Below are 15,001 nucleotides of genomic sequence, written 5' to 3'. Positions count from 1 at the left end.
TAGCTGAAAGTCACCAGCTTCCCACGTGAGCCAGTTTACCAAATGAAACCCTGTACAAAATCTGGATGCCACTTCAGTACAGTGTAAAGTAAAGTATACTTTATTGTCATTCCGATATTTCAGTCTGAAATAAATTGAAATAAAACAACAAAACACACACTTAACACAGTTTAACATCCACCAGAGTGAGTCTACCAGGCACTTCCTCACTGTGATTGAAGGCAAAAGTCTTAAAGTCCTCGTCTCTTCTGCAGAGGGTGTACAGGTCAGTTTAGAACATAGAGCAGTACAGCACTGGAACAGGCCCACAATATCTGCCGACCATGATACAAAATTAAATTAACCCCATCAGCCTGCAGATGCTCCATATGCCTCCATTGCCTGCATATTCATGTCTGTATAAATAACAAATGTTACTGTGGAAGCTGCAGTGTGACAAAGGTTAAGATAACTACAGCACAATGTGTAAACCGCAGTGTGACAAAGGTTAGGATAGCTGTACAGCACAACAGCCTTTACGCACTCATTGACGCACATCAATCTTCCTGATTGGCATTCATTGACGTATCCCGATGTTTTGGGATGGGTATTTCTTAACGCACACGACAAGGTTCATGATATTGAAAATTAAATAAAGGATTAAATAGCATGTAGGCTGACTTGTATTAGTGTTATTGTATTTGTATATTCATGTTTTGAGAACATATTGTTATTGATGATAAGAAATTAGAAAGTGCTCACAATTTCAAGGGTCATAATCTGTATAAATAGTTGACTGTTCTGATTGGAATTTCAGTGCATGTCAGTAACTGGGTCTGTGCTGCTCTCATTGTGCACAAGTAAATAAAGCGTGTCTGGGAAATGAATGCAAGTTATCAGAGTCCAGTTGATCGGCGATGACATTTCCATCACTTCCTGTGGCAGTGCATTCCAGGCACCCACCACTTTCTGTGTAAAAAAACATTTCCCTTAAACTCTCTACTTTCTTCACAGAGGGGTGACCAGAACCGCACACAATACTCAAAATGTAGCCTAATGAATTATGAAGCTGCAACATAACTTCCTGACTTTTATACTCAATGCCCCATGTCCTATGACTTCCTCACTATTCTATCTACTTGTGTTGCCACTTTCAGGAAGCTATGAACTTGCAGCCCAAGATCATCAAAGTAACGAAAGATCCTTCCATCTACCACATAGTTTCCACTTCGATTTTAACCTGTCAAAATGCAACACTTCACACTTGTTCAGATTCAACTGCATCTGGCATTTATTTACCTGGAACTCCAACTGCTCCACATCCTGCTGTATACTTCGGCAACCTTCTTCACTATTCACAACCTCATCTATTCTTGTGTCATCTGCAAACGTACTATTTAGCCCATCTACATTTTCGTTCAGGTCATATATATATATATATATATCAACAACATAGGTCCCAACACTAATCCCTGCAGAATTTAAGTAGAATTTGATTTGAAATGGAGATCTGTGTTCTCCACTTGGGGAATGATCTGACACTAGCATTAAATACGCCTTAAAGGTTCTGCCAGAAATGTACCCTTTTCACTGTTGATTAGAAAGTGTGAGCAGTAGGGTAAAGGAACTCAATATTATTGATAGGTTCATACAGATGCACCCAGAGAACTTGAATATTGCTGAAACTACCCCTTCCCTGGGTCTGTGCTCAAGTAATTTCATTCAAGCCTCTTGTTGTCACATGAATGATTTCCTGTAAGCTCTGTTCACAGGGTAGGAATTGATAATATTTCAATCACTCTTTAACGCAAAAGCCAATACTTTTAAAAGTATCAATTCATCACAGATAGCAAACACACCAACCAGAGCAGAGAAAAATTCAACATTCATTTCACAAGCAAGCAATTTACATTACTCATTTCTGTCTGTGAGTTTCTTTGGCACATTGCTGGAGAAATTACCTTCAGAAACTTAACAGTAAAATGGATACCCAAACACTAACGGGATCTTAAGGCCCTGTCCCACGATGCGAGTTTACCCAAGAGCTCTCCCGAGTTTAAAAAAAAACAAAAAAAACTTGTGGTACTTCATCGCAAGTATTTTTTTACTCTTGGAAATTTTTCACGCTGTTGAAAAAACTTCACGAGTTTCCGAATTTCCCGAGAACCTGCCGTTAGCATTACGAGCCACTACGAGACATCCACGTGCTCCGACGTACCTGCTATGTACATTTACGTACTTACCACGAGTTTGATTTTTTTTAACTCGGGAGAGCCCTTGGGTAAACTCACACGGTGGGACTGGGCTTTTAAGGTCTTAACCTCCATAAGGAACTCTTGCACTTTCTTGTACTGATATAGATCTGTAATGTCCAAACTGGTCACAAATGGCCCCAAATTTGGTATTTAAGCCATCACCTGCTAGTCAATCTGTGACCATTAGGTTTATGTTTATCGGTTCATTCCTGTTTTTATTTTTGGGGCCTGCTGGTTCAGATTACAAAATGAATGATAGAGAGAAGGTTTGTGCCATTTTATGGTTTCTGCCACAACCTGCTGTTGCTTCTGCCTGGGGATCGAGAATAACTTGCACCCACTCCAATTTTGTGGCTTCTGATGAGGGCAATTTGGGAACCAGAGGCTCCACCACAGATGGAGCAGAAGGAGCTGGGCATGGAGTTTATCATCAGATGTACTGAGGTACAGAGCTTTTTTTGTTGCATGCTATCCAGTCAGCAAAAAGACCATACATGATTGCAATCAAACCATCCACTATGTACAGATGCAGATTAGCTTAGCTTAGTTTATTGTCCGTGTACCAAGGTACAGTGAAATGCTTTTATGTTGCGTGCTATCCAGTCAGCTGAAAGACTGTACATGATTACAATCAAGCCATCCACAGTGTACAGATTCAGGATAAAGGGAATAACGTTTAGTGCAAGATAAAGTCCAGTAAAGTACGATAAAAGAAGTCATGGGGGCAGTAGTTTGTGAGGTGATGCACTCCTGTTCTTTGCTCCTTTGCGCCATCCCCTCTTCTCAATACCATTGTGAATGCACCTTCTATCCATTTTAACTCATCATAAATCGGAGGTTCTGGGAAACTAGTCTGGCAACATAAATTTTAAGCGATGGATAAGGATAAGACTGCACCTTGAGGAAATGTACAAAATTGTGGTGAGCCATCCATCCCATGACTGAGGCCTCTTGTTGAATCCCATCAGCCTTTTCAATCTTCCTGCAGCTTTGTGCAAATGGATATTCAACCTCTTTGCAACGGGCAGTTTGTAATTTTCTTTTCTACAGTTTCTGAACTGTGGAAAATTCCAGAATTTCTTGGTTAAATTCTAAAATAAGTCTTCAAACTTCACAAATTAACCTCTGTGCTATGTTATTTTTCTTCATTCATTTAGTCTGTCCATGTCCTTTTGAATCCAGTCTATGTAACAAACCTCCCTAAACTAGTGACAAACATTGATACATTACTCTCTGCGCCTTTATCTCAGTCATTATAAATAGGATTAAATTGTGAACACTACCTCACATTCAAAGAATGTTCCCTTAATCCCCATTCTTGCACAGAAAGTCCCACAACTCATAAATCAGTTGATCTAACTTCCCAATAAACATTCTTGGCAAGCAGAACCCAATTTCAGGAAAAACTAATCATTGCATTCGAAATAACAACAACTCCTCAGTGGTTAGTAGCATAGAAATTCTGAACAAAAGATAAAAGCTTATTATTGTTGGCCTAATATTATAGTTTAAAGATTAGAAAAGGTTATGTGGACTTAACTGTCCTTACAAAGGGGCTTACTGCAAACAACTTGTCAAAATGACCAGGAAAATCAATTCTCATTGTGGAATATTTCTGCTTATTAAAATGGTACATTCTAGGGAATAGATTGTTCTGTGTACATTGGCTCACCATCATCAGACCCAAGAACTGTGGACTCTTATACCAAGATCTGCTCATTATACTTTACCTTTAAAGTGTCGGTCTCATCCAAACGTTTCCATTTCCAGATAATTTTTCCAATTTATCTGCATTAGAAGTGGAGTCTTGGTTAATATTTGCCATTTATGAAATGGGCCACAGCCCTATGGAATCGAGTTGACAAGGCAACCATTGAGAGGGGAAATGGGTCTGTCTGACCTACCTTCAGACCTGGCGTTCCAAGGTTCAGTTTGGGATTGTCTTGCTGCCCGACTCCATGTATTTATTTCGACATAAAGATTTTCTAGAACACAAAGAGGTAGCAGAAACAAAAGAATTAAACGGGAAAGTAGAATGATCGGCCTATGCTTCTGGTTTGTTGGAATTCACAGTGGAGAAGGAGCGATTTGCTCTGATATGTCGTCCGTCACCATAATGTCTCAAGATGCTTTGCACCCAATAAAAACTTAGATACCTAAATCACAAAGTGGAGGAACTCGGCGGGTCAGGCATCATCTGCGGAAGGAATGAATACTACTCAACTATGTCACAGTTGTAACATGGGGGAACATAGCAAAGCAAGATCCCAGAAATTATCTTTTTTTAAACAATGATGATAAGGAATATGGTTCCTGGATTTTCTGTTTTGTTTCAGATTTCAATATTGAAAATGTTACTTTATATCATCTCTTCTTATCTTGCTGTAGGTGTGAGCAGTTCCTTAGCCTATAATTGATATGTGCTGAAGGAATCCACCATCATTAGTCTGGGCATTGTATCTTGATTGTGTATCCATTATGAATGTTTCAGTAGTCACTTCCTGGCTGCAATGCATTCACTTATTTGTTTCTACAGTTCGGCCAAGGTGGCAAGTAACCCCATCAAAGATTCTCAATGGATTTTGCCTTGAAAATGTCATTGATATCCTCTTGAGGATCACTCCCAAGCAGTGTTTCTCTCCTCTTCTCCTACAATACTAACGTTAAATAGGAAAACATTATGCTTTTGGACGTCATCGAGGATAGCCCTCACTAATAAAACTATTCACCCTGGTTGCTGTGAATTCTAGGTCTTTGGCTTCACCAGTCGGTCGTTGTGAATTACCGTTCTAATGGTATTTCTCTTGCCCCAGGGAACGTGAGCAGACAGTGCACTGATGAAGGTTGGACTGAGCTGTTGCATTCTTACTCTATTGCATGTGACATCAACATAAGCAACATGGAAGACGACATCAAGGTCGGTGCTTTCCCTTCCAGAATCGTACTCACTTCTTCCCTATCGTGTTCTGACATGCCACCTTTCACCATAATATCTCAAGATGCTTTGCAATCAATGGAAAACTACTTAAATCACAAAGTGTTGGAGTAACTCAGCGGGTCAGGCAGCATCCGTGGAAGGATTTGTTCACTGTCACCATTTTTTTTTTGTTTTGTGACCAGGATCTTCTTTTCCTTTGTAAACGTAATCACCATTTAAATCGTGATCCATGTGAAAGGAATTACATTTGGGGACAGTTCTAGGCTGGGATTTATGTTACCATCAAGAAAGCTACTGCCCAGGGTATTTTTTACAAATTAGTTTCTGAGTGTTTTTAGTCTTCTCTGTACCCTATAGGGACCCAGTGGAAAGAAAGGGGTGCAAGGCATTTGAGGCGTTGATGAGATTGGGGAAGAGGCATTTCAACCCTGAACTAATCAGTGGACAGGATGCAGTGGAAGCTGTTAGCGTTGAGTAACTCAAACACAAATTCTAAAGCGTTCCTTTAGAAATGCTCAGGATAGAGTATTTGAGTAATTTAATACGTTGTAAAAGTCACCATGGGCTCAAATCAATGGTTCTAAAAACACTACACCACAGGATATCTGGATCAGTTGTAAACTTATTGATGGAAATTGATTAAATGATTATTGGAGGGGTTTTTTTGTGCAATCTTGGGAAAATTATCTAAGGAACCCTGTCAGACTCATGAACCAAATACTTCTTTCATACCTTACCAGAGGTGCTGCCACATTCCGTACTGGCCTCACAGGGTTATTCTGTTATTGTACTTCAGTATTCTGATTTGAACAACAACCTTCACAGTTTTACATTAATTCCTGTACTTATTGTTGTATCTATCACTACTATTTACTGTTTTCTCCACGAGCTTCATACAAACAAGGCACTTCATTGTGCCTTGGTGTACATGACCATAACCTAGTACAAACAAAGAACTACAGATGCTTGTCAACGCACAAATCGACACAAAGTGCTGGAGTAACTCAGAAGGTCAGGTTGCATTTGTGGAGAACATGGATAGATGACGATTTGGATTCGGAGCCTTCTTCAGAAAAAGGGTCTCTACCCAAAATGTAGCCTATCCATGTTCTTTAGGGATGCTGAGTCACTCCAGCACTTTGTGTCGATTTGACTTTAAAGAATCTGAATGCAGTTACGGCCTTAAAGTCATTGCTGTTATTTTATCATTCAGGGAATATTTCTACAAGCTGTGAAGATCAGTTACACTGTTGGACACAGCCTATCTCTGCTGTCCCTGAGTGCTGCCTTAGTAATTCTGTGTCTCTTCAGGTAAGTACTTCTACTAATATTACAAGGCATTGTATTTGCAGTATCATAGAAATAGTTTGTCTTCATTTTATGGTTCATGTCAGGGAATAAACTATCACCCCACCCAGTCCATTCCCATGAAGCCTCACCATGTTCAATCAACACTCTCATTTTCTTCCTGTTTCCCACCCAAACACATTTAATTTACTCTTTGATACCCCACTTAGACTAATCAGACTGTTTCGCTAACTCCCATTACTTTGTGAGATTTTACGCTGTATCTCTTTGGAATGAGGTGTGAACACAAAACTCCAACTCTCAGAAGCAAGAAAGCTACCACTGATCCATAACAAAGGTGGTTGGATGTAGAACGAGACAACGCAGCTTTATGTTAGACAACTGACTGCCGTTCACAGTTAACAAAATCCACCCCCAGGCGGCAGTGCGCAGTGTGTTGACTCAGAGAGAGTAGAGTCAGAGTTAACACACACAGATACAAAGGTAGACAAAAAATGCTGGAGAAACTCAGCGGAGTTGAATCTCCGGCATTTTTGTCTACCTTCGATTTTCTAGCATCTGCAGTTCCTTCTTGAACACACAGATACAAATCCTGCAGCCCACCAAGTCCACATTAACATCAAGCACCCATTTATACTAATCCTATTTTATTCTCTCCACTTTCTCATCAACACCTCAATGATTCTGTCACTCATCTACACAAGGGGCAATTTACAGCAACCAATTGACCTGCCAACCCAAGTGTTTATGGTGATTTGGGAGGAAACAAGATCTAATGCAGAGATTGATAGGTTCTTGATTCGTAACGGTGTCAAAGTTTAACAGGGAGAAGGCAGGAGAATGGGGTTGAGGGAAATAGATCAGCCATGATCGAATGATGGAGCAGACTTGATGGGCCGAATGGCCTAATTTTGCTCCTATGGTTTATGATCTTATGATTCCCGGATGAAAGCCACGCTGTCACAGGATAACGTGCAAACTCCACGCAAGTAGCAGGATCTGAGCCAGGTTGTTGGTTGGCAGTAGTTCTACCTGCTGCACTACTGGGCCGCCTTCCAGAAAGGCTGCGTGACAAACCACCCTGACTTATCCATTGCTTACCGGACAGGGGTGACAAGAATAGTTGTCCACCCTCACCACGTAATGATAGTCCAGGTGATCTCCACAACACGGGTCTTCAGCTTAGATTCATTAATTCAGACTGGACTGTCATCAGCTCTAATGCACCATGACAAAAGAAAATTGAATTACCCTATTAAAAAGTAAATTGAAATAGAAAAGTAATAAAATTCAGTGCTACTCTCTCGAAACTGAGAATGATGATTTTATTACGAATGATTACATTTCGGAAAGGATTGGACAGAACTAACCTATGATCAACATGAATGGGAAGTGTTTCAGAGGTTCAGTCAGAACTAGGAGATGTGATGATACAGTGAACAGTGGCCAATTAACCTAACAAATTGACATACTCCTACATAACATGCCTTCCATTCTAACTAGATCGCTTTACTCTATCAACCTAATCTCTGATGCTGGCTTGCTCCGTGCTTCAGTTATTAGCTCTGATTTATCATAATCTCCGTTATCTCCAAAAAGACATATCCTCTATCTTAATTCTCCAGTGTTTGGTTTGATTTCCATGTTCTTTAAATCCTGTAATCCTTCAACCACTGCAGGCATGTCTGTTTCTATCTGTTCTGTCCAATCCCTTCAGAAATGTAATCAGTCTTAACCAAATCATCATAATTCCCGGTTCCAAGAAAAGTAACACATTTTTATTACTTTTCTATTTCAATTTAATTTTAACAGGTAAAATCACAGTTAATCCACCCTTCTCTCTCCTCCCCCCCTACCCCCGCCCTCACTACAATTCTTTCACTGAAGCTAGACAAAAATGCTGGAGAAACTCAGCGGGTGAGGCAGCATCTGTGGAGCAAAGGAAATAGGCAACTTTTCGGGTCGAAAAAAATTCTTCCACGGATTTTGTTTTTAAGTTCGTGAGAAAAATAGGACGGTCAGTTCAAAGAGCAAATATATTGCAAGGGGTGTATAGTTAAGTGAGTTAAGTGGTCGAGCATTTGACTGCAGATCAAGGTGTCCCTGTTTCAATTCAATTCCCCCCCCCCCCCCCACACATTTCAGGATTTATTGGCATAGATAGGGTGGATAAATCAGAACCTTTCCCCCCCCAGGGTGAAATTGTTGAATACTACAGAGCATAACTTTGAGGTCAGAGAGAGAAACTTGAAGGAATGTGCGGGGCAGTGAGAGATTAGTGCCTGGAATGCATTATCAGGGCTGGTGGGGAAACCGTTATGATAGAGCTCTTCAAGAAGCTTTTAGATAGTCACATGAATATGCAGGAAATCGAGAGATATGGATCATGTGTAAATTAATTTAATTTGGCATCACGTTCGACACAGACATTGTGGGTTGAAGGACCTGTTCCTGCCCTATGTGTAGCAAAGGGTCGGACAGGAAGAAGGACTGGGTGGAGTTTGTCGAGGATTGCCGAAGGAAAGGTTACAAAAGATCTGAAGGACGTAATTGAAGTTGAAGGTTGTGCTTCTGGGTGTCTGAAAGGCTGGTACAAAGGTGCCAGCACTGGAACAGGGAACAATTTTGAATGGCTGAGTGCCTGGGTCTTGGTGATGGCAGGATCATGGAGCGAAGAACCTATGGTTGGTGCTTTGTGGACCATTGTGGTTAGAAGGGACAGAACAGAGAATCATTAGAAATACCGCTCTTTATGTCTTGTGAACTCAAACCGAAAGTCCTGCTGCTGCCCCTCCTTGCTCAATCATCTGCAATTCAAAATATCATTATTACATTTTATTGCGTAAAAGTACATGCCAATGTCACTTATACTGACATTGAATTCTGATTCCCAATTCTTTATCTCATCCAAAATATTAAGGGCTGGAATAAAGGCTTGCATGTAAGGAAATTATTAGAACGGGATTAATTGAGAACAAACCTCGTTCATCCCAGTGGAGGAATTTCTGGGGTGAACGAGGGTAGTGATGGTGAAGACATTCAAATTATTTCATTTAATTTATAGATACAGCATGCAAACGTGCCCTTCAGCCCACCAGGTCTGTGCCGATCAGTGATCTCCGTACACTAGTTCCATCCTACAGACTAATTTAAATTAAATTAAATTTCTTTATTTATATAGCACATTTTTAGTCAACTTGCATTGACCCCAAAGTGCTTCACATAATTACATCCACACACACAGGCAAAGGTGGGTGAAGTGTCTTGCCCAAGGACACACACAGGCAAAGGTGGGTGAAGTGTCTTGCCCAAGGACACAACGACAGTATGCACTCCAAGCGGGATTCGAACCAGCTACCTTCCGGTTGCCAGCCGAACACTTAGCCCATTGTGCCATCTGTCATCCCACTAGGGGCAGTTTACAAAAACCAACAAACCTGCACGTCTTTGGAATGTGGGAGGAACCCAGGGCATCCGGAGAAAACCCACACTCAGTGCAGGCAACACCCGTAGTCAGGATTGAACCTGGGTCTCTGGCGCTGTAAGGTAGCGACTCTGCCACTGTGCCGCCCTTTATGAAGCTGCTAGATATGATGCTGAGGAGGCAATAGGTTTGGGATTAACTTCCCTCACCTGTATCAAACATGTGAGCATCATCACTGTGCATAGATAGTCATGATGACTAGAAATTCCAGGCCCCCATTGAGAGGATGGGATGGTATTGGCTTTGGTTTATTATTGTCACATGTATTGAGGTACAGTGAAAAACTATTTTTTGCATGCTATCCTGGTAAATCACCCATACATGATTACAATTAAACATTACAGAATGCAACATCACAGCTACAGAGAGAGTGCAGATAAAAGAAAAAGTGCAAGGGCCACAACAAGGTGGAGCGGGGGGATCGGAATAAATCTTTATCTCATGTCTTAAGAAACTATCCTTGATTCTGGTGGTATGGGTTTTCAGACGTTTGTATCTTCTGCCCGATGGAAGAGGGGAGAAGAAGGCATGAGTGCGATGTGAATTTCCTTGGTTATGTTGGCCATATTGATGGGCATTATGATGAGGTGCCAGTGTTTCGGTTGGTCATGATTCCTCCACACTGCAATCTTCAGTGCATTATTTGGGGAGTGGAAACATGTCATCCTGTGGATTGTTCTGAAGTTGAACCAACAGGATCAGGATCACTTTATCAGCCTGTGCCCTGTATTAGGGTGGAAGTGTAGGAGTAGTCCAGTTCTGTAATTGGGAGAAGGTCAATGGAAAGGAAGGATAGTAATGGGGTTGAGGCCTGGGTTATGGAGATTACAGATTCTGGAGACTTGATGGTTGGGGTCTAGGGGTAGAGGTTGAGAGATCAGGACATCACACAGTTCAGTTTGGGCTAAAGTAGGGTTGTGGTGTCAAGCTCTGAGTGTTGGGTAGTTTGGTGTGACATCAGAGTCAAGAGCAATGTAGCCGGTTTGGGTGTAGGAGGTATTGCGAGATGTGGAGAGGGCAGAGCGAGGTAAAGGTGAAGCTTATCCTCAGCACATGAGTCCCATTCCATCATGTTATTGGGAGGACATCGTTGTCTTGGAAGTGCCCACCAATGGTCAAAATAACCTATCAAACAAGAGAGAGAGTTGCAAGGGAAACATTGAAATTCATTCCACCTAAATATAGAAACTGGTGCAGGAGTAACCCCATGCCTGAAATGTGCATTCAGAGTCTCTGGGTATGAAATTGTTTGCAAGTGGCTAGATACATGTTAACTCTGGTAAAAAAAAAAAAAAAAAATTCAGAAGCATAACACTGAAAATAATAAGCAGTTTGTGAATTAATTTTATCACTTGCACGAGTCTCATGAAATGACTTTTTGTTACTTTTATTACAGTATCAAACATTGGAATAAACATTAATTTTGTGCACACACACACACACACACACACACACACACCAGTAAATGGCCAGCATAATTTCAAGACAGATATTAGAAAACAGGGCTAATGAAGCAAGAAATATGACACTACTCAAAAACCTGAATGAAGGCGTTAATTAAGCGTTAAAGTAAATTAATTCAAAAGTCAATTAAATCCACAGCAGAGCAAGAAACCAACCATGACGTACACTGGAAGAATCTCAATGTAATTATAATAACTTTATTTGTATATCACTTTTCATACAATTGAATGCAACCCAAAGTGCTTTCCACACGGACACAGGTCTAAACAAAAACACAATTTGAAACAGTAAGAATGTGGGTGGTTAATAGTATTTAAAAAACACAGATTTATATAAAAATATAAAATATAGCATTGAGAGTGTAAAAGGACAAAGGAAGTAAAGCCAGGTAAAAGCTTGATTAAAAAGATAAGTCTTTAGCTACCGTTGAAAAATGTCAACTGAGTGGGCGTCTCTCATAGCCCTGGGATGTAGAATAGTAGGGATCAGTTTAACTGCAGCAATTGGTGTTAACGGGGAAGTGGTGAAGTAAAATGGCTCAACACTGATGATCATTAAACCTAAAAGCAGAACCACAACACTTGCACAAGACCCTGACCCAAGTGTGCATGTTCTTGGCAGTAGAGCATCTTTATTATGACATACAAGCGATCCCAATTACTATTTCACACAGAGGGTAAAAGTGCTTGGATGGCACAGCCAATGGATGTAAATACGATAGAAGCATTTGACAGATGCACGAACAGGCAGAGAATGAAAGCATATGAACGTGCTTGCAGATGGGATTACTGTAGAACAACATCATAAACATCACAGACATTGTGCGCCGAAGGGCCAGTTCCTGGGCTCTACTGCTGTAATCTAGGATTAGTATGAATGTGTGGTCAATCATTAATGCCAACTCTGTGGGATAAAGGACCTGTTACCCTGCTGTATCTGTCTGACTGTACAAGCAAGGCACCCTTGGCCACACCTTGGTCACCTTAACATGTCATGTAGCAGCCCAGCAATGTCAGGAGGATTCATCCCAGGATGCTCAGACCCCAGTCCCCCAACTCGCCGAAAGGGAAAATCCACTGGTCAGCGATGTGTCGGTTTGCTGTGAAAGAATTCTGGACAACAGATGAGATGGAAATAACAATATAGATCTTCATATTGGAGGCACAAGTGACTGCAGATGCTGGAATCTTGAGCAAAAAGCAAAGCGCTAGAGGAACTCAGTGGGTCACACAGCATCTGTAAAGGAAATGGACAGATGGTGTTACAGGTCGGGATGTTCGGACTCAAGGCTCCTGACCTGAATCATCATTTGTCCATTCCCTCCACAGATTCTGTCTGACCCATTGAGTTCTTCAGCTCTTTGTATTTTAGATCTTCATATTGTTAATGCACCAACATGCTTCTGCCAAATACCCAGTAGATATAATCAAACTAAATATATTGGAGTCAATCTTTACAGTAGTTTTAAAATAATACTATGAGTCATGAAAAAATCATTTTCTGAAGCATGAAATACTCGACAATTGAGTTTACATTACAATAAGTTTACATTAAAATGTGCTTTAATGTAAACTTCACAAATGCAGTGGATTATGTTGTGGCTCATTCTATACACACACCTGCTTTAACTATCACACACACATATAGAGTTACATTTTTAAGAAAGAACTGCAGATGCTGGAAAAATCAAAGGTAGACAAATGCTGTAGAAACTCAGCGGATGAGGCAGCATCTATGGAGAGAAGGATTAGGCGACGTTTCGGGTCGAGACCCTTCTTCAGACTCAATGGGCGACGTTTCGGGTCGAGACCCTTCATCAATTTTGTTCTGTTGGCAAGTGCTTTATTGATGTAATAGAAGTAGATGGAGTTTTAATGAGTGCAAGTACGTCACAGATTTGAATTTGATCATTGTTGCAAGCCCCGAGGGTTCTGGTGAGAATGTCACTGGTTTCTCTCATTGATCATTGTCTCCACTGAGACCCTTGCTTATTTGTTTTAATTTAGTTAAAGATTTATGAGACAGCGGCAGAGCCAACACATAGTGCCCATGGTAGTGGAGATCTGGTACTTTCCTTCACACCGATAAACTGAACACTTTAAAACTTGCATTGATGGATGATTTATTTTTGTTGTGCGGGGGTTTTATAAGATAGAGAAACAAGGTAGGAGCTAACGTGTAAACCCACCACAACTAACTGAATGATAGAACAAGCTCAAAGGAACAAATGACTCATAAACAGTTAACTAATAAGAACCTAAAGGGCCTGTCCCACTTGCCGATTTTTTTCGGCGACTGCCGGCATCAATGACTGGCGTATCAGGTCACCAAAACATTTGCGATGTGATGCGGCGTGATGACATAAGACGCGCGGTGTTTTTTCAAGTGATCAACAATTTTTTGTCGCCGCTGGATTTTGAAATGTTCAAAATCTTTTGGCGACGCTGATATGACGCCGGCATTCGCCGGAAAAAATCGCCAAGTGGGACAGGCCCTTAACGAAATAAGAGCAGGCCTAAGCCACTTGGCCACTCAAACCTGATCTGCCATTCAATATAATCATGGCTGAACTGCCCCAAGTCTTATCTCCTCTTCTGTGCCAGCTCCCAATAGCCCTCAAATAATAACGTTAATAGTTCCTCACATGAGTACATCTATAAACTAGACTGTAGACACATGGAACTGCAGATGATGGTTTACAAAAATAAAACACAAAGTGTTGGAGTAGCTCTCAAGTAGCAGCTCTGGAAAACGTGGATAGACTACGTTTGTGGTAGGTCCATTCTTCAGACTGATTATGGTACGGGTGGAGGGGAGATAGTTGGAAGAAATGTGGGGACAAGACAGTCTGGAAAGTGATAGGTGGAGGAAGGAACTGCAAATGCTGGTTTACACCAAAGATGTACACCAAACCATGACATGAAAAGCTGGAGTAACTCAATGGGACAGGAAGCATCTCTAGAGAGAAGGGATGGGTGACGTTTTAGGTCTGGACCCTTCTGAAGAAAGGCCTCGACCTTAAACATCACCCATTCCTTTTCTCCAGATATGCTGCCTGTCCCGCTGAGTTACTCCAGCATTTTGTATCTATCTTAAGTGATAGGTGGATACAGTGAGGAGTGTTTATGACGGGCAGAGATGGTTGTACAAAGGCTGGAGATGAAAAGACAAAAAGTGTGAGATGAGGAGATAAGGATAGAAGAGGTGAAAGGCCAAATAGGATAGGAGAAATAAAGGGAGAAATGTGTGTGCATCCAGGTGGGGCACAGGAACGAGAGGGGATAAAGGGGTGGGGAGGGAAGGGGGAGGGTGTTTGTAAAGTTAGTTACCTAAAATTGAAGAATTCAATGTTCATACCATTGGGATGCAAGCTACCCAAGAGGAATATGTGGTGCTGTTACTCCAGTTTATGTGTAGCCACATTTTGGCAATTGAGGAGACATAGCACAGAAAGATCAGTATGGAAATGGGAAGAGGAGTTAAAATGGTGAGCAATCAGAAGAGCAAGCCGGCCTTGGCAGACAGAGCGCAAGTGTTCGACAAACGTTCGATGGCTGACCGCTTTACCTAAGG

The 15,001-nt window shown here is 41.2% G+C and overlaps 1 protein-coding gene across 1 annotated transcript in view; it reads left to right on the top strand.

Annotated features, from left to right (window-relative positions):
• LOC116981924 (vasoactive intestinal polypeptide receptor-like) overlaps positions 1–15,001 on the top strand; it is a 61,008-nt gene that overhangs the window by 24,376 nt on the left and 21,631 nt on the right. Inside the window, exons 4-5 of the mRNA XM_033035136.1 lie at positions 5,048–5,151; positions 6,386–6,483. Coding sequence (XP_032891027.1) covers positions 5,048–5,151; positions 6,386–6,483 — 202 coding nt within the window. The remainder of the gene's footprint in view (positions 1–5,047; positions 5,152–6,385; positions 6,484–15,001) is intronic.

The sequence above is a fragment of the Amblyraja radiata genome, chromosome 16 (genome assembly GCF_010909765.2).
Source record: "Amblyraja radiata isolate CabotCenter1 chromosome 16, sAmbRad1.1.pri, whole genome shotgun sequence".
Taxonomy (NCBI): domain Eukaryota; kingdom Metazoa; phylum Chordata; class Chondrichthyes; order Rajiformes; family Rajidae; genus Amblyraja; species Amblyraja radiata.
This window is presented reverse-complemented; position numbering and strand designations above follow the sequence as displayed.